This window comes from Sitophilus oryzae, unplaced genomic scaffold (assembly GCF_002938485.1).
Source record: "Sitophilus oryzae breed Bouriz unplaced genomic scaffold, Soryzae_2.0 scaffold_1583_pilon_pilon, whole genome shotgun sequence".
Lineage (NCBI taxonomy): Eukaryota > Metazoa > Arthropoda > Insecta > Coleoptera > Curculionidae > Sitophilus > Sitophilus oryzae.
This window is the reverse complement of record NW_022146262.1, coordinates 786339-809200: the sequence shown is the minus strand read 5'-3', so window position 1 is coordinate 809200 and position 22862 is coordinate 786339. Positions and strand designations below refer to the sequence as shown.

The 22862-nt window shown below is 32.7% G+C and overlaps 1 protein-coding gene across 7 annotated transcripts in view; it reads right to left on the bottom strand.

The window, feature by feature from the left end:
- LOC115879667 (voltage-dependent L-type calcium channel subunit beta-2) overlaps window positions 1-22862 on the bottom strand; it is a 54272-nt gene that overhangs the window by 6204 nt on the left and 25206 nt on the right. For 4 of the 7 annotated variants that reach the window (XM_030896586.1, XM_030896587.1, XM_030896590.1 and 1 more), the window contains exons 5-9: window positions 18762-18990; window positions 15017-15281; window positions 13813-13980; window positions 10841-10946; window positions 8645-8686 (exon numbers count right to left, since the gene is read on the bottom strand). In XM_030896586.1, the coding sequence (XP_030752446.1) occupies window positions 8645-8686; window positions 10841-10946; window positions 13813-13980; window positions 15017-15281; window positions 18762-18990 (810 nt within the window). Of the gene's footprint in view, window positions 1-2499; window positions 2580-8644; window positions 8687-10840; window positions 10947-13812; window positions 13981-15016; window positions 15282-18761; window positions 18991-22862 lie in introns of all 7 variants that reach the window. The other 3 variants (XM_030896592.1, XM_030896591.1, XM_030896588.1) reach the window with 3 other exon arrangements.

Genomic DNA, 22862 nt, shown 5'->3' with positions numbered 1-22862 from the left:
CTCGTATAATTGACAGATGGAAACTTCCATTATTAATTTAGAAAGAGATACATATAAAAAGTCAAATAATTTAGCTACATATTGTTTCAAAAATCACCAAAATCCGTCCACTAGAACAAAATATACAGGGTGGGCCACTGAAAACTTACAATGGCTATAATTTTTAAACCAAAAAAGATATCAAAAAAATAAAAAATACCGTTTCTATAATATCGAGGGGGAATACATATGACGTATTTTTTGAACCACCCCGATCTACCCCTAAGACGGCACCCCTATTTGAAAATTTTAAATGGTAATACCCCACTTTTGGCGCCTTTTTGGAAGGGCCATGAAAAATGCTAAACGGTGTTCATAAAGCTTTTAGGGTGAAATTGAAAAACTACCCCTTACACGAAAAATTAGGTGGACATTAATGAAAAAAGTGATTTTTTCAGCATAAGTTACAAATTGAGCCCCAGCTAAATGAGGTATTTTTCAAACCACCCCAACCTACCCCTAGGTACCACCCCCTCACTTCTAACCTCAAGATAGCGATACCCCACTTGTGACACCTCTTTGGAAAGCGTATAAAAAATGCTGAACAACTGTCATAAAAAAGAACGAAAAAAATGGAGCTAAAAATAAAAAAAATGTTAAAACATAGAATGAATTATTTTTGTATTCATGTACCATTGCGAAAAAAAAACTGGTACAAAAAAATTATTATAACTCTTAATGAAGACCTCATACACCTTCAGTAAGATGGAGCCCCTCCGCATTATTCTATTGTCACAAGGCGGTGGTTGGATAAATATTATCCAACGCAATGGATTGGCAGAAGGGGTCCAAAAGAGTGGCCGCCTAGGTCACCTGATCTCACTCTAGACTTTTTCTTGTGGGATTACACTAAATCCATAGTCTACAAGACAAAACCAGGTTCGTTGCAAGAATTGCGGCAGAGGAGAACTAAGCATGTCGAAATATTCCGAGAGAGACTTTCCAAAAAGTGAGAGAAGAATTTGAAAATCGTTTGTATTTTTGTATGCAACAAAACGGCTGTCATTTTGAGCAATTGTTAAAATAAATTATCATTTTAAATTTCTTTCAAATTGTCACACCTACATTTCTTGTCACTAACCAGTAATTAAGTTGAAGTCTATATGACCATCGTTTAGCAATTTCAATTAGCTTTCCAAAGAAGTGTCTCAAGTGGGGTATCGCTATCTTGAGATTAGAAGTGAGGGGGTGGCACCTAGGGGTGGGTTGGGGTGGTTTGAAAAATACTTCATTTGCCTCATTTAGCTGGGTCCCAATTTGTAACTTATACTGAAAAAATCACCTTTTTCATTAATGTCCACCTAATTTTTCGTGTAAGGGGTAGTTTTTCAATTTCACCCTAAAAACTTTATGATCATCGTTTAGCATTTTTCATGGGCTTTCCAAAAAGGCGCCACAAGTGGGGTGTTGCCGTTTAAGATTTTCAAGTGAGTAGGGGTGCCGCCTAAGGGGTAAGTCGGAGTGGTTCAAAAAATACGTCATATGTATTCCCCCTCGATATTATAGAAACGGTATTTTTTATATTTTTGATATCTTTTTTGGTTTAAAAATTATAGCCATTGTAAGTTTTCAGTGGCCCACCCTGTATTAAACTTATACGCCAACGTTTTAAGGTGCCCGTTTCTCGTGCCGCTGAGTGTATCTTAGTTGCCAACAAAAATATTTATTGAGCTAAAACATTTATACCTTTTTCATAATATTAAATTATACGATTCGCCGTTCTTCATAATAAAGTTGAACCAGATCTCAATCCGTAAACTACTTTTCTTACCTTTTTTAATAATCTAATAATCTATTCGATTATAATATTTCAGTCTTAAACAAATTCTTCATTCGCTAGCACTCAATATATCATAATTAAAAAAATAAAATTTAAAATTACATGAATTTCACAATTACAAAAAATCTAAAAACAAAATTACAAAAACAGGACAATAAGATAATAAAATATATTAGTTTTAACTTCAGTTCTTAATGAAACTATCCATTTAACGCCTTTTCATAATATTAGATTATACGATTTACACTTCTTAGTAAATTTACCAAATGTATGTATTATTTTTCTTATTTTTTTAATAATATAATTAATTGTTTATAAACCTACAGTTCTAAACAAACTCTTCACTCAACACGTTACAAATTAAAAACCAAATTCACCAATTTTACAATTACAAAAAAAACTCTCTAAAAACCTACTTCAAAACGGACGGTAACTTCAAACAAAAACCAATAAAACTTACATAACCTGCAAAATTAAGCGAATAAATCTGTGGAGCCTGCGCGCCATATCTTGCCAGGGCTAGGACCCACTGACACTGCGCGCATGTGCAGCGTTGTTAAGTAGAGTGAAAGAGAGAGTAGCGTAAAGCGTAGCGGCAGCCAAGCGCAAGAGCGAGATAGAAAAGAAGAAAAAAAAGTCAAGAAAACCAAAAGTGAAAAAAAAAACGTGCAAAACTTAACCTTATTTACTAGAGTTTTTGTGGTTGTTATGGGGATATTTTAAATGTTTGCGGGTATCGGAGTCATAGAACCGGTGAAATCTGAAAATAGGTCTTATTAGAATTTGAAACATTAATGTGGGCAATGTTAAATTAATATAATAAAGAAAAATACAGAATTTCTTAAAAATAATTTTGTTTTTTTTTCGTCGCTGGAAGAAAATCAACAATATAAAAAGTTATATTTTTTTCAAACACCTCTGTGTTGAATCTAAACGGAAACCAGCTTCTTAATGGCTTTTCACTAGTGAAATACATTTGCCTAACAGACAAAAATGCTTACCGTTTCAGGAGATATATCTCCTCCCGTCGTCAGAAGCAAGAAAAAATCACAAAGAAAAAAGAAAGTACTATTTAAAATATCTAAAAAAAAACTATTCAAGAATACTATAGTTTTTAGCAGATACGTCTGTTATAAGCTGTTTCTTTCTTCCAATAACAAGAGGCCGTCCTCTTCCAGAAACACTGCGACCTGTAAGGCCTATTGTGTTTGTCCCTTTTCTATATCTGCACTCATTCTTTTCTCCCTGTGTCCTGCACTAACTTATGCAGGTTCTTGATAGGATGGGAGCATAGTTCCTCCGGTTCTAGCCTAGCTTTCCCAAATAAAAAGTGTCGGTTGCACTCCAGAGCCTCGCAGTGACATATTATGTGCTCCGCTGTTTCAGGATCCTTATCGCAGTCTGCACCATAGACTTCCTTGATACAGGTTGAGCTTGTTCAGGTAACACTTGACAGCCATGTTTCCGGTCAAGAGGCCTGTTGTAATCCGCACTTTATTCCTGCTAAACATTAGCAGTTCTTTTGCGGTTTTAGAACTAGGTCCTTGAATAAAGGCCTTGCTGTGTCTGTGCCCCTGTCTGTTTCTCCAGTGGACATTCTGTTTTTCCCTGATCCAGAGTTTTAGTGCACTACGTTATAAGCTGTTGATATTCTGTTAAAAATAATGATGTTCTGTTGATGTAATGTCATTTTAACAGAACGTCAAAGGTTCATAATAGATTCTGGTTCATTTAGGGTCTCCCTTGGTTATTCCTAGCATATTTCGTTCCATTGAGCGTTGTGCGACCTGCAGTTTCCTTATGATGTCCTTTTTAAGTGTCCAGGTTTAGCATGCATAGGTCCTGACTGGTTATACACATTGGTAGAATGTTTTCTTCTTTAGATAAAGTGGCATTCTAGATTTGAATATGATCATAATATCATCATCATCATAATAGACGTACCTGCTAAAAATAAAGTGTTCTTGAATAGTTTTTTTATTTCTTTTTGCTTTTGATTTTTACCTCTTCAAAACTTTATGCATGTTTTTTTTTCTTTAAGCACATTTATTTTACTACTAAAAACACTGACAAATAGGTTTACCTTTGGATTCAACGTTTTTGTTTTTAAAAAATACTATTTTATTTTGTAGATCTTCTTCCAGTTGCAAAAAACTTACCGCGAAAAAGGTAAAAAGATAAAACTATTTTTAAATGACTGTTAAATGCTACGTCAAAAAAAAATAATACAAAATAATCATAACTAGTATACTTTTGGATGTAACTAAGTGTCTAAAAATGAAAAAATAATATTTTTTTAAAACAAATTTATTACAACCAACTTGGACCTTTCAAGTACAATCTCTTCTAAACCTATACATGATCTACATGATAATAGATGAAACAAACAAAAAAAGGTTCTTTCTTGTGAGTGGTTATAAAAATATTAGTATCATTAGTTGATTATATGGCTATAGTATAAGTACCAAATGCATACTTAAATAAAACTTTTTATTAGAAAGTGAGGAATAATAGCAGAATTTCAATTGTTATATCTATTAAAAAGTCTTATTTATATTATTTCTATGTTACAAATGCTGAAACTTTGTCATTAAGCTCTACTTATTTATATGTCACGAATCATGGACTGATTTCTTTATTTCTCAGTTAAATCTTTAAAGTTTACGCAACGCCAAAATGTACAAAACGCAAATAAATACATGAACCATGCACATGAGACTCATGGGAGTAATTTTTAATTTGAAAAGAAGCTAAAAAGTCAAATAATTTAGCTACAAATTGCTTAAAAAGTCATAAAAATCATTAAATGTCAGTATATTGAATTTTAAAATACCGCACGATCGAAAAAACGGCGTCCAGTTGGCTTAGAAATGACGAACGTTGACATTCCCCATATAATTTTACATATAAAATGACGGCGATCTTCATTTCATAGCTATTGCTGACGCCGCTTTTTTTTCGATCATACGGTACAATAAAAAAATTAAGGCGTCCAGTTGTCGTGAGCGTCAGAAGTGATAAAATATTAGTATAACTACTATGCTACCGTTGATTGAAAGAATTGGAAAGATACGCAACATAATGGGCGAATTCTTGACAAGGCTGACTTGATTTCTCCTTACGTCTCAAGTGCTATACGGTGGAGCCACAAATCGTTCTGCGGCCAACGCATAAAACACTTACTTTCTCTAATTCGGCTAGCGAAGGCATTTCGAAGTCAGTGTGGAACTGAAAGCGACAGTGTTGCCAGATTATAATAATAGCTCCCGTATATAGCGTTTGGCGCCTTGGGAGTAGCAAGAGGTACAGCTTGCTATACTAGAGCCGTTCGGTATACAAGGAAGGTAATGTGGCTAGCACTACGCTTCAACCGCCTATTATTGCCTCAGAATTGTGAATCCCAAGTACTCATTGAAGGCTGAGTCGACCTAGGTACCCAAACTATTTTTATTTTAATAAAAAATAGTCGGCTGATGAAATGCCGGGTGTGGAAATCGAACCCACACCTTGAGATTGGTAGACGAGAGCCTGTACCTCTACGCCACTGGGCACCTTAAGCCAGATTAAAATGTTTAATATCTGTAATACGTTTGACAAAAATATCTTTGGATGAAAAATCCGCGTTTATGTATTGGAAAATCTTTCGTGTTAAACATAGAATAAACAACACAAATAAATATTCTAAATACAGGGTGTCCCAGAAATAAGTGCAAATATTTTAAGGGGTGGTAGATCTGGTCAAAAAAACATATTTTCTCTTTACCATTTTTAAAATAAATTGAAAATAACCGAGTTATTTAACTTTGAAAATTTAAAAAGATAATAGCAACATTTTGAGATCCGCCGGCAGATATCGCCAACTAAGTCCAATTACCCTGATCTCAGGTAATTCGACGCCCTGTGTTGCCATATGGACAAGAAAGTATATGCTTAAAAAAATGCATTACATTTTTAAGATTGTGATATTATTACAGAAAATAAATAAAAAAAAACTTACCCAACATTAAAAAAGGATACTTATGACAGATCGTTGTAACTGTAACAGTTCTCTTTTTTGATACACATTTAACTAAAATACACTTCATTGTGCTGGTTTACTTGTACATGCTATTATAATAACTGCTAAAAGAACAGTCCCCATTTCAAACACATTCATTTCATATAGGCTTCATCACAATTTGAACCACTGATTTACAAAACACCTTGAAAATCGCACATTACTTTGAATACCTCTACCTTTCTGAATGAATAAATGTTGAGAATTATTGTCTCTTATCGCCACTTTACGAACTACCTTCAATCTAAGAAAATACATGTTTCACTCAACAATTTTAAATACGTTATGTTGTTGATGTTGATATATTTCGACAATGCCATCGACAGCACAACCATCCGCCAAGAGTGAGTTTGTCAACTGGTCTTACTGGTCCTTTAGTCGTTTGTTCTTTGAGAAACCGCGCCTCGCCGGCGCGGCGAGTCGAGCTTGCGTCATACGAGGATATTAAGCGACGTTGCCGTAGTTACAACAATTTCATATTCAAGCCATTCAATGCAATCAAATTCGTATTAAATTTTAAAAATAAAACAGAGAAACATGAAAGGAAACAAACAAAGCAAAAATGATTTAATTATTCGTCGGGCTGTTTTCGATATATTGAATTCTGAATTACGATAAACAATTTAGAAATTTCTTTTTTGTGACCTTATCAATAATCAATTCATTTTTGTTTGTTTCCTTTCATGTTTCTCTGTTTTATTCTTAAAATTTAATACGAATTTGATTGCTTCGAATGTCTTGAATTTGAAATTGTTGAAACTACGGCAACCTCGCTTAATATCGTTGCACGACGCAAGCTTGATACGGGCGGCGCGGCGCGGCCTCTCAAAGTACAAAGAACCAGTTGACACGCGGCACTGTTGGTAGACGGTTGGTTGTCGATGGAATTGTCGAAATACATCGAAAAATAGTGAAAAAACAAAATACGTATTTAAAATTGTTGAGTGAACATGTATTATGATGAATCTTATTAAATTTATTCCAAAATAGAGTTATTTTGCAGCATAACAAACATTTTCGTAAACTTCATAAAGGTAATGTTTAAGTTAATATTCGGTGGTTTTTATTAAGTTTTCATTGAAAGGGTAAGTACTAAAAATAATTAATGTGTATTTTTTTCTAGAATTATTAGTAATGAGCACTGATAAAAGATTAAATTTAACATTCCTATTTTTTTGTGTGGATAACATAGGAAGTTGCAACACTGCAAGGTTTAGATACACCGTAGAGAAATCTCAGGTGAATAAATAAGTGTCACTAAAAAGTTTTTTTAAAATTTCCCGGAAAATGTCAAGAAAAATTTTTCGCAAAAAAACTCGTTGGCGTGTTTCTAGGATTGAAATATACTACCAGTTAAAATACTTGCATTCATTTCTGAGAGACCCTGTATATAAAATATTTCTATCTTTCATTTTTTTTTATTTCTTGTAAAAGAATATATCATATTTTTTTATAATAATTATATTGCCCGCTATGGACTCTGGGCAATGAAAACTTTTATCTGCGGATTAATCCGTAGTTCTGGCAACACTGTCTCCGACAAACACCCACTCTGTCAACTGAAAGCAGAACTACGGTTCTTTATCCTCTGCGCTGTAAACGACTATCAGCGCGCAGCGGCGGCGTAGAGTTAAACTAAATCTCGGACATGCTGACGGTAACGCCTAGCTACGCCTAGGACATATTTTGTGCCACGAAATCGCCCATAAGATTGCGCATCTTCTTATTTCTTTATTGAACAATACTACTACTATTGCTGTACTACTATGATATTAATACAGTAATATTGCAGTTATATAATATGATACTACTATAGTACGACTATTCACATGTATGCTTCATGTATTTGTTGCGTTCGGTGCATCTTGAAGTTGATATATTGTATATCACCGCAGTCGTACTCTTAAAAAATATACTTCCATGAAAAAGACAAAAATATGTAGACCAATAGAACTTTTACATGGAAATAACTGTTATTGAATTTCTTTTATCATTAATTAAAAAAACACTTAATATACTTTATCATCTTTTAAAATAAAAAAATATTGTTTTAATCCTTATCTGTGAACTTATATCCAAAACTTCATTTGAAAAAGAAGAATCACGTTATACTAGTAAAGTTAGGTAACACTTATATATTATTAATCTTAATATCTTTTATCTTAGTAAAGTTTACTGAATATCAGTTACCAAAGTACATAATAACAATTTATTTATAAACTATATCGATAAAAGAAATCAGTTTCAAAAATAAAACAAAGCAATTTTCGAGCTAAACGATCTAAAATAAAATGAAACGAATGATGCGCAAGCCAGTTCTCGTATCCAAATGCACAAAACTAAATAAATTAATAAGTATCTTCAAAATCATAGAGTATGAAATAATAGAGAGATGGCACGTTCACAAAAATATGCCAAAATCTATTGAAAACACTTGAATTTTATTATAGATATGTGTTACAGTTATAATCCAAGTAAAATGTATTAAAATAAATGTATTTGTATTAAAATGTTGCCTTCCTCAGGTTATTTATTCATAGCTTTCATTAAAAGAATTTTAAGTTAATGTCTCTTTTTTGCTGCTAACTAACTAGCCTATACGTGTTGGAATTTACACAAATATAGATTCTGAACTAATACCATCTCTATAGTACTATTAACTCTATGACCAAAGGCATGCAAGTGTCTTTATAAAAAAGATAGTGATTCTAGAGAGTCTACAGAGTCCCAACTTTGCAATCCTATATATCTAACACCGGGCTGACTACCTCTAGACTCCGGATGCGGGTAACCGTAAAGGTCGTGGTGTGCTAGAAAGAAGACAGGTTAGTGGTTAGTACTGGCTATGTTAAGATGAGGTTAGTCTACATATGATTATGAAATGCCACTACTACTTTGTTAGTACTTTGTTCATATATGCTTATCTCTGTGTATGTTTATAGAATGTATTCACATATCCTGTATTTGTGCTTCTCATACGAAATATATACTTTGTTAGTCGTTTTATTTTTGTATTATATTGATAAAAACAATTTGAAAACCGATGATATTCCTTTCTTGTTTGGCTAGTTTAATTTTAAACCCATATTAACCTAACCTAAACAAAACCTCAATGTACTAAGCACAGGTACTAAGTAAACACAGTACCCAACAAGCAAAATTTTATTGCTGGAACATTTTCGAAATTTCGCAAAACGAGGTACAACATTGCCTTTTTCATTGCTGGGAGGTTATATGCAGAAGGTAGCAGGGTTTCTTCATATTCCTCGCAGCAAGGTTGAAGAAAAAATGTTGGTGCAAGGTTATTTAAAAACTTGTAACAACCTTGTAAAAATATTTCACAATATTATTGAACATTGCTAGAAAATAATTATAATAAGGTACCGCTGAGGAAAGTTCTATTTCGATATATTTTATCAATATTGTTAATGTATTTCGCCAATACAATATTGGTAAATTTATATTGTACCTAAGTACCGGCCAAAAGTGGAGAAACTTTTAATATCCATTCACCTTTCTAGTTGATTATAACCTATTACTGCTTTATTATTGCTATGTTCCTACAACATTGCTAATGTTCGCATGAAAAAAAGTAGTTTCATTAATGGAAAATTAAATATTAAAAAATAATTTTTATAATTACTCTTCAATAAATGAAAAGGTAAAAAACATTTAGTAATCAACGTTGCCTAGAGTTACTAGAGACTCTTTGTCACAGTTATTAGAAATACTAATAATTGCCTGGAATTTGATATCTATAGAAAAAATACCACTCACAAAAAATACCAATACACACGCAGATATATTCCTAATGAATCATATCATAGTATTGAACATAAAATGGCAAGTTTAAATTTCTTAGTTCATAGATTACTTAGTTTTCCACTTTCCAACGAAAGATATGAAATAGGAAGAGATTACATTAGGAATGTAGCTGAGTGTAATGGATATTCTCCTTTACTAGTTGATAAAATAATTAGAAAACGTAGGTATAGGTTAATGATTTCTGAAAATTCGACTTTTCAAGTGGAGAAAGATACGTCAAAGTATTTTTCAATACCGTTTGATAGACAGTTATCCCGTGGTCTAAAAGGAATTTTTAAGAATGTCAATTATAAACTTGTGTATAGTGCTAATAATAAATTACAACAATTATTAAGTAATCCAAAGGATAAAACACCTCTACTGGAAAGGTCGGGTATCTATGAAATTTCTAAACAGAGACAACGGTCCATTTTCTTCAAGTTCTTTGTTTCTACTACTCTAGATGGCGGAAATCTAACTGCTACGCTCGGTGGGTTCTGACTCGGTTGGCTAGATCTTGCCACGCCCACTCTGTGCCCACTAAGCGAGTATATAGACGCTTCAATTGTATATTGTATTTTAGTTTATAATCATCTGCTGATGATTCTAACATGGTTAGCGAAACGCGCGTCCAGTGTAAAAGTAAAAGTGTATTGTGGTGATTTAAGCTTTGATCAACCAAGACACAACGATGAGAAATCAACATTACAATGTTGCAAATGTAATATGAGATTTTTTGCTTGGTGGGTACCACATGAATTCACATACACAGGTATGCATGTGACCTGTGAATGTACATGCCAATTTTACCGTTAATGATAATTTATTTATTAGGTTCTAACACTGCATTAACAGAAACTCGTTTTTATCAATATAATAATCTTTATTTCCAAAATCACCTTATAACAAAATAGTGGCACATTTGCATTGAATAAAACAATGTCCTCTATTTAACTTTGTAATTAGTAACATAAGTAATTTAACATTTTGTTATGGGATTATGATGCACTTTATGAAAGACTACGACAATTTCAAAAACACCCTGCTCTAGTTTTTTTAATGTATAACAATGGAAATATATGTTTTATATGACCTTTTTATACCTATGTAAATTTATAATTACAATATACTCGTATATAAGAATTAAGATTGGTACATACCTGGTAGCGTCGGTCTTCCTTGATCTCCGCTGGGAGATGCTTGGGGTGAGGAACCAATAGGTCTTTGTACATTTGGAACATCTGGGTGAGTAGCTCTCCAATAAGCCTAAAATAATATTAGTCTCAAAAAAATGTTGCTTAAACAAGAACAGAAATAATTTTCTCTTATCAAAGTCAGAATCTTCAAAAATTATGAAATCTTTCATAATTCAAACCGCCCTCGTTAAAAAAATACCGAAAAGCGTTTAAAGCGTCCGTTTTCAAAGTAATTATTGCTATCTTGTGAGTTTAATTTAAATTTTATTTACTCAAACCCGTGATAATTGTGAAAAAGTGGTATTAAAAACTTAAAAAGCTGTGAATTGCAAAAACCATCGTGGTGATTTTCTGGTATTTTTTTGGTTTCATAGGTATTTCATACATGTCCTTATACAAAATAAAGCTTCTTATATGGAACAGACTGTATTTTATTTAAAAAATTAAAAGAAAATAATAATAAATTGGAATAAATATTTGGCGACATAATTCCGGAAAAAGCCGAACGCTCCGAAATTGTCAAAAGCTTTGGAGAGCGACCGTTAGAATAGCGCCAAATAGTATTTACATTGTCCTTATGGGCACTTTCCAATCTAAACTTGTTTCTTTTATGTGATACTTTAACAACAGCAAAAATATGGCGTTACTTAAAATTAATAATAACCATCTATCAAAGAATGAAATCGAAATCAAATTACCATAGAAATGCCTTTTGATTTTTGGGACTTTCAGCCAGGGAAAAATTCAACCATATTTTCATTTTTTTTTAATTTTATCTAAAACGGTATGGAAATTTGGAAAAGTATAAACGGGATTAACTATTATAGAACCAGCAAATTTTTTTATGAAGAATGCATTTTTCTCAAAATGTCAATAACAAAAAAGTTTTTCCTCTTGTAAAGACAATCTTTTTTTCGATCGTATGGTAGGTATTATAGAGTTAAATTACTTCTAAATATTCTGCTATATGTTCACAGGCTTCTTCTAATTGGTTCTCGTCCAAAACGACGTCGAACATTTCGGTGGGACATTGAGCTAGTTTCTCGGCCGCCACCATTTGAACGTTCAGGTGCCGAGCTTGGCTCTTCCCTCTCGATTTTATTAATGGTTAAGATGGAGCTGCAACTAATAAGCGTGCGAAAAATCCACAGTTCTTGGACACACAACAGAACAACATAGGTAGTGTTTCAAATGTAAATTTGCTTACTAGTGTGAAGCTACAAAATAGTAAGTATTTTATTATTTTTTTACTCTAGGTACTTGTAATGTATTATATATGATGGGGGAAGGGTAAAAACATGTAAATATATGTCAAAACTAAGCAAAAGTTGGGTTTTTAGTTAAAATTTTCAGTGGCCGCAAACCAGTAATTAAAAAACACGATCTTTTAGTTCTCGGCCAACATGGCCGAGAGTCAGTATAAAAAGTTATTTTTCAATCTTAAAAAAACTATAAAAACACATATTTTTTTTTGTGTTTGTTATTTTTTTATTTACTTATATTATTGCTTTTTAATTATTAGATTGCGGCCGCTAAATTAATTCGAATATAAAATATAATTTAATCAAAAATTATGTTTAAAAATAGTGACCGAGAACTAGCGTTTCTCGGCCACCATGAAAAATAGTGTGGCCGAGAACCAAGATCACTGTAGATTTCGGTTCTCGGCCGCTAACCAACTCTAATCCTTTTGATTTTTTTCAGTGGCTAGGGAAACTAGGAGAAATAAAACCCAGGGTAATAAAACCGTCTTGATACGACCTAAAGTACCAAGGATGTACCAATACACAAAGAAAGATCTCAAGAATGCTCTGCGTGAGATCCGGGAAAACAAAATAAAAATAAGGGAGGCCAGTCAAAGATTTAATGTACCAAGGGCGACGATCCAGGATAGAATCAAAGGAAGAGTACCCGATCTTCTGAGGAAGCCCGAATTATATTCAACGCCGAAGGAAAATTTGCTCCTCCACTTCTGTTATTCCCTTATGTGCGACTTCCCAGGGCTGTTATTGCCAATATGCCGAGCGGTTGGGTATTAGGAAAGTCAGAAAGAGGATGGATGACATCTGACGTATTTTTTGAGTTTATCAATAATGATTTTAACAAATGGCCGATTACAGAAAATATTCCGAGGCCTGTTTGTGGATGGGCATAAATCCCATCTCACTATGACAATTAGTGAGTGGTACCACAATAATGAAATAATTTTATATGCTCTTCCACCTAACATCACCCACATGCTCCAGCCTGCTGACGTTAGCGTCTTCAAACCGATGAAATCGGAATGGAAAAAACAGTTTGTAAGTGGCAGAACAAACCCGAAAATCTAAATTGCTCGGTGACAAAAATTAATTTTTGTAGCGTGTTTGACGAAATTTTATCAAAATCTGACAGATTTAGGAACTCTGTAAAGAATAGCTTCAGAAAATTAGATAGCTATGGTTATAGGTATTTAACCGGTACCTAATGTTTATAGTCTATTTAGGTTTTAAGGAGCCTATTGCTATTATTGTATTACTAATATTCCTGCCATACATACATATAAGTTTTTTAATTAAAGTTTTTTTATTGATACCTTCATAAATTAATTGGTTCTTAATTAGGTACGCAGAATCATAGTAAGGCATCCTACCTATATTCCAGGTATACCTACATGGCCGAGAACCAATACAAAATTGGCCGAGAACTGTGAGTGGTGGCCAAGAACCAGTAAAATAGCACTTTTTTCGGTTATTATTGATTTTTTACTAAAGTTTTGAAAATAAAAATTTAAAAAAAAATCCATAATTATTAAAACACTCTACCGAACATTTTTTGTATTGGGCAAATTATGATTTAAAACCTCCTTCCATATCTAATTTGCTTTCAAAGTCAAAGTTTCCCTTAAAAGGCCGAGAACCAATGCATTGACCCTAGGTATTATAGAGTTAAATTACTTCTAAATATTCTGCTATATGTTCACAGGCTTCTTCTAATTGGTTCTCGTCCAAAACGACGTCGAACATTTCGGTGGGACATTGAGCTAGTTTCTCGGCCGCCACCATTTGAACGTTCAGGTGCCGAGCTTGGCTCTTCCCTCTCGATTTTATTAATCTTTGTAACACCTGAAATTAAAAATATATTATAAACAAATCGTCAGAGTGAAAATCTAATAACATCAACTTGTAGAACGGGGAAAGTAGCAAAGGGAATGGTTGATACAAAGGTTGATACATTATCCCATATGAAGTTAGTGCGAAAATTAAGAACTAGTGCAACGCCATAAGTTTAGCATTAAAAAATATGTCTCCAACATTACGACATGCCATTTTCAAACCTTCTTTATTGCACTTATGAAGCGTTCAATAGGTTTATCTTTCTCGAGGACCTTACTTTGCGCCCCCATGCGCATTAGAAATTGCACGTATTTCCCAAATAATCATAATTTTATATGGTTTAGAAAGTACAAATTATACATTGTTATGGAAGCCAACTTTTCATTGTCATCATATTGTCATAATCATATGTCATAATCTTATTTCCATTGTGTAACGACGCTTGCTTTTTGCATTTTTTAATTTAAAAATTGTATTAATTAATTACTCTTTTATCGACCGCTTTTATATAGCCAAGGATGCAAGCGTGTGCAGTGAGAAGTTAATTTTAAGTTTGTGCAACTATATTTCTATTTTTTTTTCGTTGGACTTTCTAAATACTTGTAAAAATGACTAGAAAGTGTTTAGTGTGTGAAAATTCTAATATAAAGGTCCCCGAATTATCTTTTCATAGGCAAGTAAAATATTCAGTTGTTCTTTTATTTATATTAAGCCACATGCATACTTTCTGCTGAAATTTCCTAAGAAAATTGATATTCGTACGGAGTGGCTAAATGTTTATTATATATAATTTAATTTTTATGACAGTAAACATTCAATTTATTGTTCAAATATAAGCATGTTACAAATTAAATTTACAAAATTAATGTTCAAATTTGGCGCGCAGGCGATAGGTCCTCGACAAGGATAGATAGAGTAGAAGCACCGCATGTGCAACAAAAAATGAAGATAAATGGAAGTCGTTGATATGTTTGCGACAGTTTCCATAGTGATATACTTATCCACGTAAGTATATATGATCTAGGGTACCTACGCATCTTCTTACCTTTGGACTACTAATTTTTAGATAAACTACGCAGGGAGCCAGCGACGTCTTGGCTAGCTGGGAGGGATGATTGATCGTATCACAGTCCAGCACGACCAGCTGCATCGTTGTGGCCAATTCGAATATCCTTTCGATCTCGGCCTGCACCTCGGAAAGGCACGATGCGCGAGCGTTCGACCGTTCCATGATGGCCCTTTTCGAAGGGTTGTTCAGCAACGATCGCTTGGCCAACGAGATGTCAGCCATTACCCTGGTTATAATGATCCTGAAAGAAAAAGAAAACGTTATTTAGTTGTGCGTCTTTAAGTTGTCATCACTGATTGCCAAGCAGTAAAGAATTGAGGTTGGAACATTTTTGTGTTACAACAGCAAAATAAAACACAAATTAACCATAATGATTAACATGGAAGGGGAAAATAACGTGACACTCCTAAACATATCGGGCTGTATACCGGGTGCTACAAATTCGAGGTACGAAGTATCTCGGTATACTCTGTTTTTTTTTCTCAGGTAAGATTTCGACAGACGATGACTGAAGAAAAACAGATGACGTCCCATACCAATCTATTTATTTTACTAAAAAAGTTTCTAATATTTTTAAAGTTAACTATGGATGGGTTTAAATATAAATCCGTCATACGTCTTCTCTTGTTGTTTTTAACCAGTTTTATTGGTTTATTTCAAAAATGACAGATTTCAATTTTATTGGTTTGACGGAACGATGAACGACAAACGGACGTCGATGCGTATCAACTCGCCTTTAGATTTTTGAGGCTTATTTTTATTTTTTTTTTATTTTTGCTTTTTTTTGTCTTCCCAAATTATAGGTTATAATTTTGTGTCAACTTAAGTCAAACATCTGCGTTTTGGAAGATGATGCATTTTGGTTCGTGTGATTACATGTGTTTTGTGTCTTTTGAAGTCAAGTGGAGGAAAAATCGAGGGAAAATTAAATAGACCCAGAGCACAGTTTATAGTTAATACTCGCTGCCCAGGAAGAAAGTCTTATACACCAATAAAGTTACCATCAATAAAGTTTGTATACAATCTCGTCTTAGATAACAATGAGTCTTATGCTACAAGGATCGTACTAAACATATATTACTAAACATATACTACTGGAGTACTAATGTATTCGGAAGTATAAGAAGAAGATCTGTTCAAAGAGCTGTAAATAAAATTGAACAAAAATTATATTTGTACAGGGTGTCCCACTAAGAATAGCTCTCGGCTGTATCTCGGAAAGTATTAGCCGTAGCGGCTGCAGAAAAAAATATTTTTAACTAAAGAGGCTATGGAAAATTAATGGAAATTATTTTCAAGTTTGTAGAACGACCGCTAGGGGGCGCAACTGCAACAAAAAATAAGAAAATGGAATTTTTACACAATTTTGTCTAGATAAGGTGTATTACAAGTAACAGCTTCATAATCTCCAGTAAATTTTGAATATTTTTTGTCAGAGTCATTTTCCCCTATCTACCAAAATAAAGTGGTGGGGGGAGGTTAGATCTGCTTTTATTTGAATATTAATAACTCTGGACTGGACGATCGGACTCCAACAAGCGAGGGCTCGTTTAAAAGAGCGTTTCTTACTCTATATTGCACCATATAAACAATAATAATAAGCTTTTGAACGTAGACGCTAGGTGGCGTTGTCTTACAATTTAACAAACATTGCGCGTTTTTTCCAAAAAATTAAATGCAATAGTATATGTAATTTTAGCTGATAGTAAAGAGTAGTAAAAGCTTAAAAAGTCAGTGAAAACCGCATCTTGATATCTTCTTTCAAACCGAAGATATTAGCAGAATTATAATAAATACCAAAAAATAAACCCTTAATTACCTTATTTTTACAACACGGTATCAGTAGCCCTCTTGATTATGCACATTCTAACCTAAAAATAAGATAGAAACAGTTAGTTTATTTAAAAATCAACGATATACCCGAATATCATAATATCAGATGTATTAATATCTAATAATTATGATATTAATAATACTGAAAAAGAAACGATGATTCAGTGAAGTCATGGTAGGCATTGGAAAAAAGTTGGTTTTGACGTAATAGTATAAACGTCAAATTGTTATTAGATCAACATTTTGATAGTCTCAGCAGCGTTTTTTATCTTTTGATTGCTTTTTCAAAATGCCAACAACTTCAACTACTTCAAATAATAAAGCATTTAAAAAATAGAAAAAAGCTGCTAAGACTATCAAAATGTTGACCTAATAACAATTTGACATTTATACTATTACGTGAAAAGCAACTTTTTTCCAAAGCCTACCATGACTTCACTGAATCATCGTTTCTTGTTCACTGTTATTAATATCTTAATTATTAGATATTAATACATCTGATATTATGATATTCGGGTATATCGTCGATTTTAAAATAATCTAACTGTTTCTATCTTATTTTTAGGTAAGAATGGGCATAATCAAGAGGGCTACTGATACCGTGTTGTAAAAATAAGGTAATTAAGGGCTTATTTTTTGGTATTTATTATCATTTTGCTAATATCTTCGGTTTGAAAGAAGATATCAAGATGTGGTTTTCGCTGATTTTTTAAGCTTATACTACTCTTTACTATCAGCTAAAATAACACATACTATCGTATTTTTTTTTGAAAAAACGCGCTATATTTGTTAAATTGTAAGAAAGCGCCCCCTAGCGTCTACGTTCAAAACCTTATTATTACTATTTTTATGGTATAATATAGAAACGCTCTTTTAAACGAGCCCTCGCTTGTTGGATTCTGATCCTCCAGTCCGGAGGTATTAACATTTAAATAAAGATAGATCTAACCTTCCCCCACCACTTTATTTTAGCAGATAGCAGAAAATGGCCCTAACGAAGAAAATTCAAAATTTACTGAAGATTATGAAGCTATTATTTATAGTACCCATTATCTAGGCAAAATTGTGCAAAAACTCCATTTTCTTATTTTTTGTTGCAGTTGCGCCACCTAGCGGCCGTTTTACAAACTTGAAAATAATTTCCAGCAATTTCTCATGGCCCCTTTAGTTTTAAATATTTTTTTCCGTAAGCCCTACGGCTAATACTTTCTGAGATACAGCCGAGAGCTATTCTTAGTGGGACACCCGGTACAATAGAGAGGGTGGTAACCCTTTCGAACACACAATAAAAATAAAAATAATATCTTTAAATTGCTGACCTGGATATTACTTATTTAAATCTTTCAATTGGCTCGATTTTCCTAATTCAATGTTAATTAGTGCTGATCAATATTGTTGCGATGAATATAATCAGATGAAATAATTTAAAAAGTCCGAGTCGGTCTTGAAATTATTTTAAATAATAATTAAATAGTTTTGTTGTTAAGGTACCCAAAACAAAAAAAATATTAAGTGTAGCACATCATTATACTCGAGAGATCGAGTTCTTTCAAAACATGAAATAAAAAATGCAGGTCCGTATTTAAAAAAAATTAAGTTGGCCTCTGTATATCACAAATTATCAGCTAATTTGAAAATCTAAAAATACTATCAGATATCGATAGTGGCTATGAGAATGTGCAATTAGTTTTTTTACTTTCTAAAAAGTAACGATAGGAAAAAATAAAATTCATTTTGAAAAAAAAACAACCTTTTTTATGGCATCTTGGTGAACATCTCAAGGCGCAACTTTGTCCCAATTTAACCATTCTCGTATCTATTACGGTTTCCGAGATAGCAATGCTCGTACATCGAATTTGTAGCACCCTGTATAAACTGAGATACTTGCCTTCCTTCAAAACGGTGCTTGAGGAAATCGAACAGCGCCTTCTGCATCATGTCGGTGACCTCGTAGCCTTTGAGGGACGGCCCTACGAGTACGACCGGCCGCATGGATGGTACCACGTCGTACGGTGCCGTCGTCTCCTGCTTCTTGAAAAAGGGCTTCTTCTTCTCCTTGGCTGGCGGGGTGGTAAGGGACTTGCCTCTGGGGTTGCCCATCGAGTCAGACTCATCGCCTGTAAGTTGTTGAGGGATTTGGAGGTTAATATCAGGGAAAAAATGAATGATACGTTAACCTATATTAAGTAGAATTGAGTGTTTATTATTATAGTGATGAACAAGACACGGAAAAAAGGTAATTTGCATTTTTGTCAATCAAGCAGTAAGTTTTGCATTTTTCTAAAAAATATTAGAGGTATTTTTATTTTATTATATTACCTTGGCCTGTAATAAACTAACTGGGCTAAATTAAACTATACCATAGACTTAAAACATGCATTTTTTGACAAAATTTGATTATTTTATATATTATTGTGTTCTTTGTTTCCATTTTTTCCTTGTCAGGTTATTAAATAAACACCCAAGTCATTATTTTACCTTGCTTACATGTTAATGTATTTTTTTATAATATATTTTAGGCTGTACTTAAACTGCCGTTAAACGGTAGCTTACTAAAATGCCGTTAATAGGTATGACGTCGTTGATGTGACGCACTTGACGGCTTTATGAAATATAGAAATTTTATAAGGACTAACCAACGCTATCCACCCCACCAAATAACCAACTTAACCACCGCAACTAACCTCGACACTAATAAAAAATATAAAAAACAAATATAGATTAGTAAAAATCAACCAACCCCACCAAATAACCAACTAACCAATGAATTAACACCCTCCAAATAACCTCGCTAACCAACCCGCCAAATAACTAAACCAATCCAACTAAAAAGAGTGAAACCAATGCAATAAGATCACGCTATAAGCAAAAAAATATAAAAAAGTCTTGGTCGGCGTGAGATTTGAACCACGGACCATTCGCTTACGAAGCGATAGCCTCAGCCACTGACCCACAGGTGCTCTTGCAGAATGCTTAAGGCTAGGCATTACTTTCCGCCGACATGAACGACGTCACAATATCTATTAATGGCATTTTAGTAGGCTATCGTTTAACGGCTGTCTAAGTACATCGTATATTTTATTGTATTTTTTTTGTATAAGATTTTAATATACAGGGTAGTCCGACCTGTATTCCGGTAACTTCGTCAGCATATTCTGCAGGTAAAAATAAGTAAAAAACTTCGAATAAATATATGTTCTAAAATGCTTAGTATCGGAGATACAGGGTGTAAAAGTTTCATTTTTATTTCGATTTTTTTCTAAAGAATTTCTGAAGTAACGTCAATATTTGGATGAAAATTGGAGTTTGACATGAGAAATTTGATTTTGATGTCAATATGACTCCTACTTGTAGATGGCGCCACCTACATATTTTTTAACTGGTTTGAAGAGTAATAACTTCTCGCCCGTACTTGTATAAAACTACTGAGTAATAAATATACATTTACGACGTTTCTTACGTAAAAAAAGGTCTCGTGGTAATAATCGTTACGTGTAATGGTTCTCGAGATATTTGGAATCTAAATTGTCAATACCTATCGTCATTGACATAAATTAAAGATGGCTGATAAATGATGAGATAAATGTCAAAAATTCAACAAAAACTGTTCTACCACAATTTTTTCGAAGAAAAATTTATGATTATTTAAAAAAAATGAAAAGTTCCCAAATTTATAATTTCAGTATTATCTGCAGAATATGATGCCGAAGTTTTCAGAATACAGTTCGGACCACCCTGTATTTTAAGCATCTGATGGCAAGGTAAAATATTTTACCTAAATTTAGTTTGATATTATAGTAAGTATAAAATGAAATGGAGCTGTATGAGATGATATAATTTTATTATTTAATGTTTCTTATTTTCCCAAATTCAGTAGTAACCATTGGGCTCTAGGAAAACATAAAAGATTTGAGAACATCACATTATAGTAAGTTCCGTACTTTTATGATCAATAAATAGAATGCCGATATACAAATAGCAAGGCGCAATTTTTCTCTTATTTAATAATCTTTGTATCTCTTCTGCTTTACGAGATTCCTGTAGCGTCCATTCTTATATTGGACACTGTGCATATATTACTTTTAAACTACTTATATTTCGTTGCCACTTGGTATATTATAATGTATAAAGCTTCATTCTGAACCGCGCACTAATTGCGCGGAATAAATTAGTGATTTCAATTAGACTTTATACTTTTTTTTCCATAACAACTGTTAAAATTGCCTTATATCTATCAAAAATAGCAGATAAATATTACTTTAACCGCAAGGGTAGATTAAATGATACTTTAACAGCGAGGATAGGTTAAAAACTTCATTTCTTCTTCCATTTTTGAAAATTTTTGTATTCCTTTTCATAAGTTATTCGGGATTTAAATGGAAGTATTTTGGATATGGCGTTTGTCGCCTCAGCCTGAATATCTGTTGGTAATTTACTTATTTCGTTTTATAATGACTCAAAACTGACAACTAAAGAGACAACTTTATTTATTTGTCAAATTACATAGAAACCAACGCCAACCCAGCACAATATTTTTCTACTCGTAATAAATTCCTTGAAATAATAATTCCTGAATATTTTTTAAAACGTAACTCGCTATGGAAAAAAATATTGTTTTATACACGACGATAAAATACCATTTTATCGTCTTGTATGAAAAATAACATGAAAATTAACTATTAGTTTCATTCACAATGTTTAAAAAACACAATTAAAATTAATAGAATATCCTAGCAACAGCTTGCGGTAGTCAGTTGAATCCACAATGAAAGCCTAATATTTAGCTTATAAAACAATCAACTTTTGATTTCTAACCACAATTTCTCTTGACGGAAGATAATCAAAGGCCAAAATGACATTTCTCGCAAAATTTGAAGTATAATTAGTGGAAAAGTTAAAAGTTTGATAACTTTTTCGACTAAATGAAAACATATACCACTAATTTTGACGTTCTGAATGCTTACATTGAAATTAAAGGAACAAACTACTACGCTAATTGAAACCACTAATTTATTCCACTAATTTCGAGGTTATGAATGAAGCTTTAATTAAGTCAGTAGAATACAGAATAATAAATTAATTATATAATCTCATACATAAATTTGCAAGTGGCTATAAAAACTGTTACTTAAACTAAGATGATCTGTGTTATATTTAAATATTTCGTCTATTATAATGTTTAAATGACTTAGAACATGTTATTTATATGAATTATTTACTAATAATAATTTCAAAATGCGTCGACATAAGGTTGAAAGTCGAAAATAACGTGCACTATTCCAGGAAATGGCTGAAAATAATTCCTAAATATTTGAGATTGGCGAAAAGTGTTTATCTACGACAAGCCAGGAACTAAATGTGCAAATTTTGATAGTAGTAAACTTTAAGGAATGGTGTAATATAAATATTTACAGTGTGTGATGAAACGAGCAGCTCGTGTTTTTGGTTTGAGATGATTCAAACTAATTTATCTACTGCCTATTCGAATTCTTGTAGCTTCACAATAAGTAGATTTAGCATAAAATTAATAATTAGATATATTAGTTTCATAAAATGTACTGTTAATGAAAATACTGCAGTTTCTGTTTGGATAGTTTTCTTACTCTAGAAAGTAACGATTTTCCAAGTTACAACCGGAAAATGGGACTCAAAGATTAGAAAAATATTTTATCTACATCAGTGAGTTAAGAAGCTCTTAACTCACGCATTTTGAATGAGTTAATTTTCTTCTTGAGTGATTCTCTTTGGATGTACATTTAAAATGATATACAATTTCACTGTAATTCAAGTTTTGAAACAATGTCTCTCCAGATTTATATACTCTGCATAAAATCATTATTAATTATAATATAAACAAAAATACCTTGTTTGGACCTTATTCTTACAAATTCTGGTCTTGGAACATACATTTCTATACCATTATACATTAAAAAATAATTCTCTAAGATGATAATATCGAATTCATCTTAATAAAACTAGAAACAAGAAG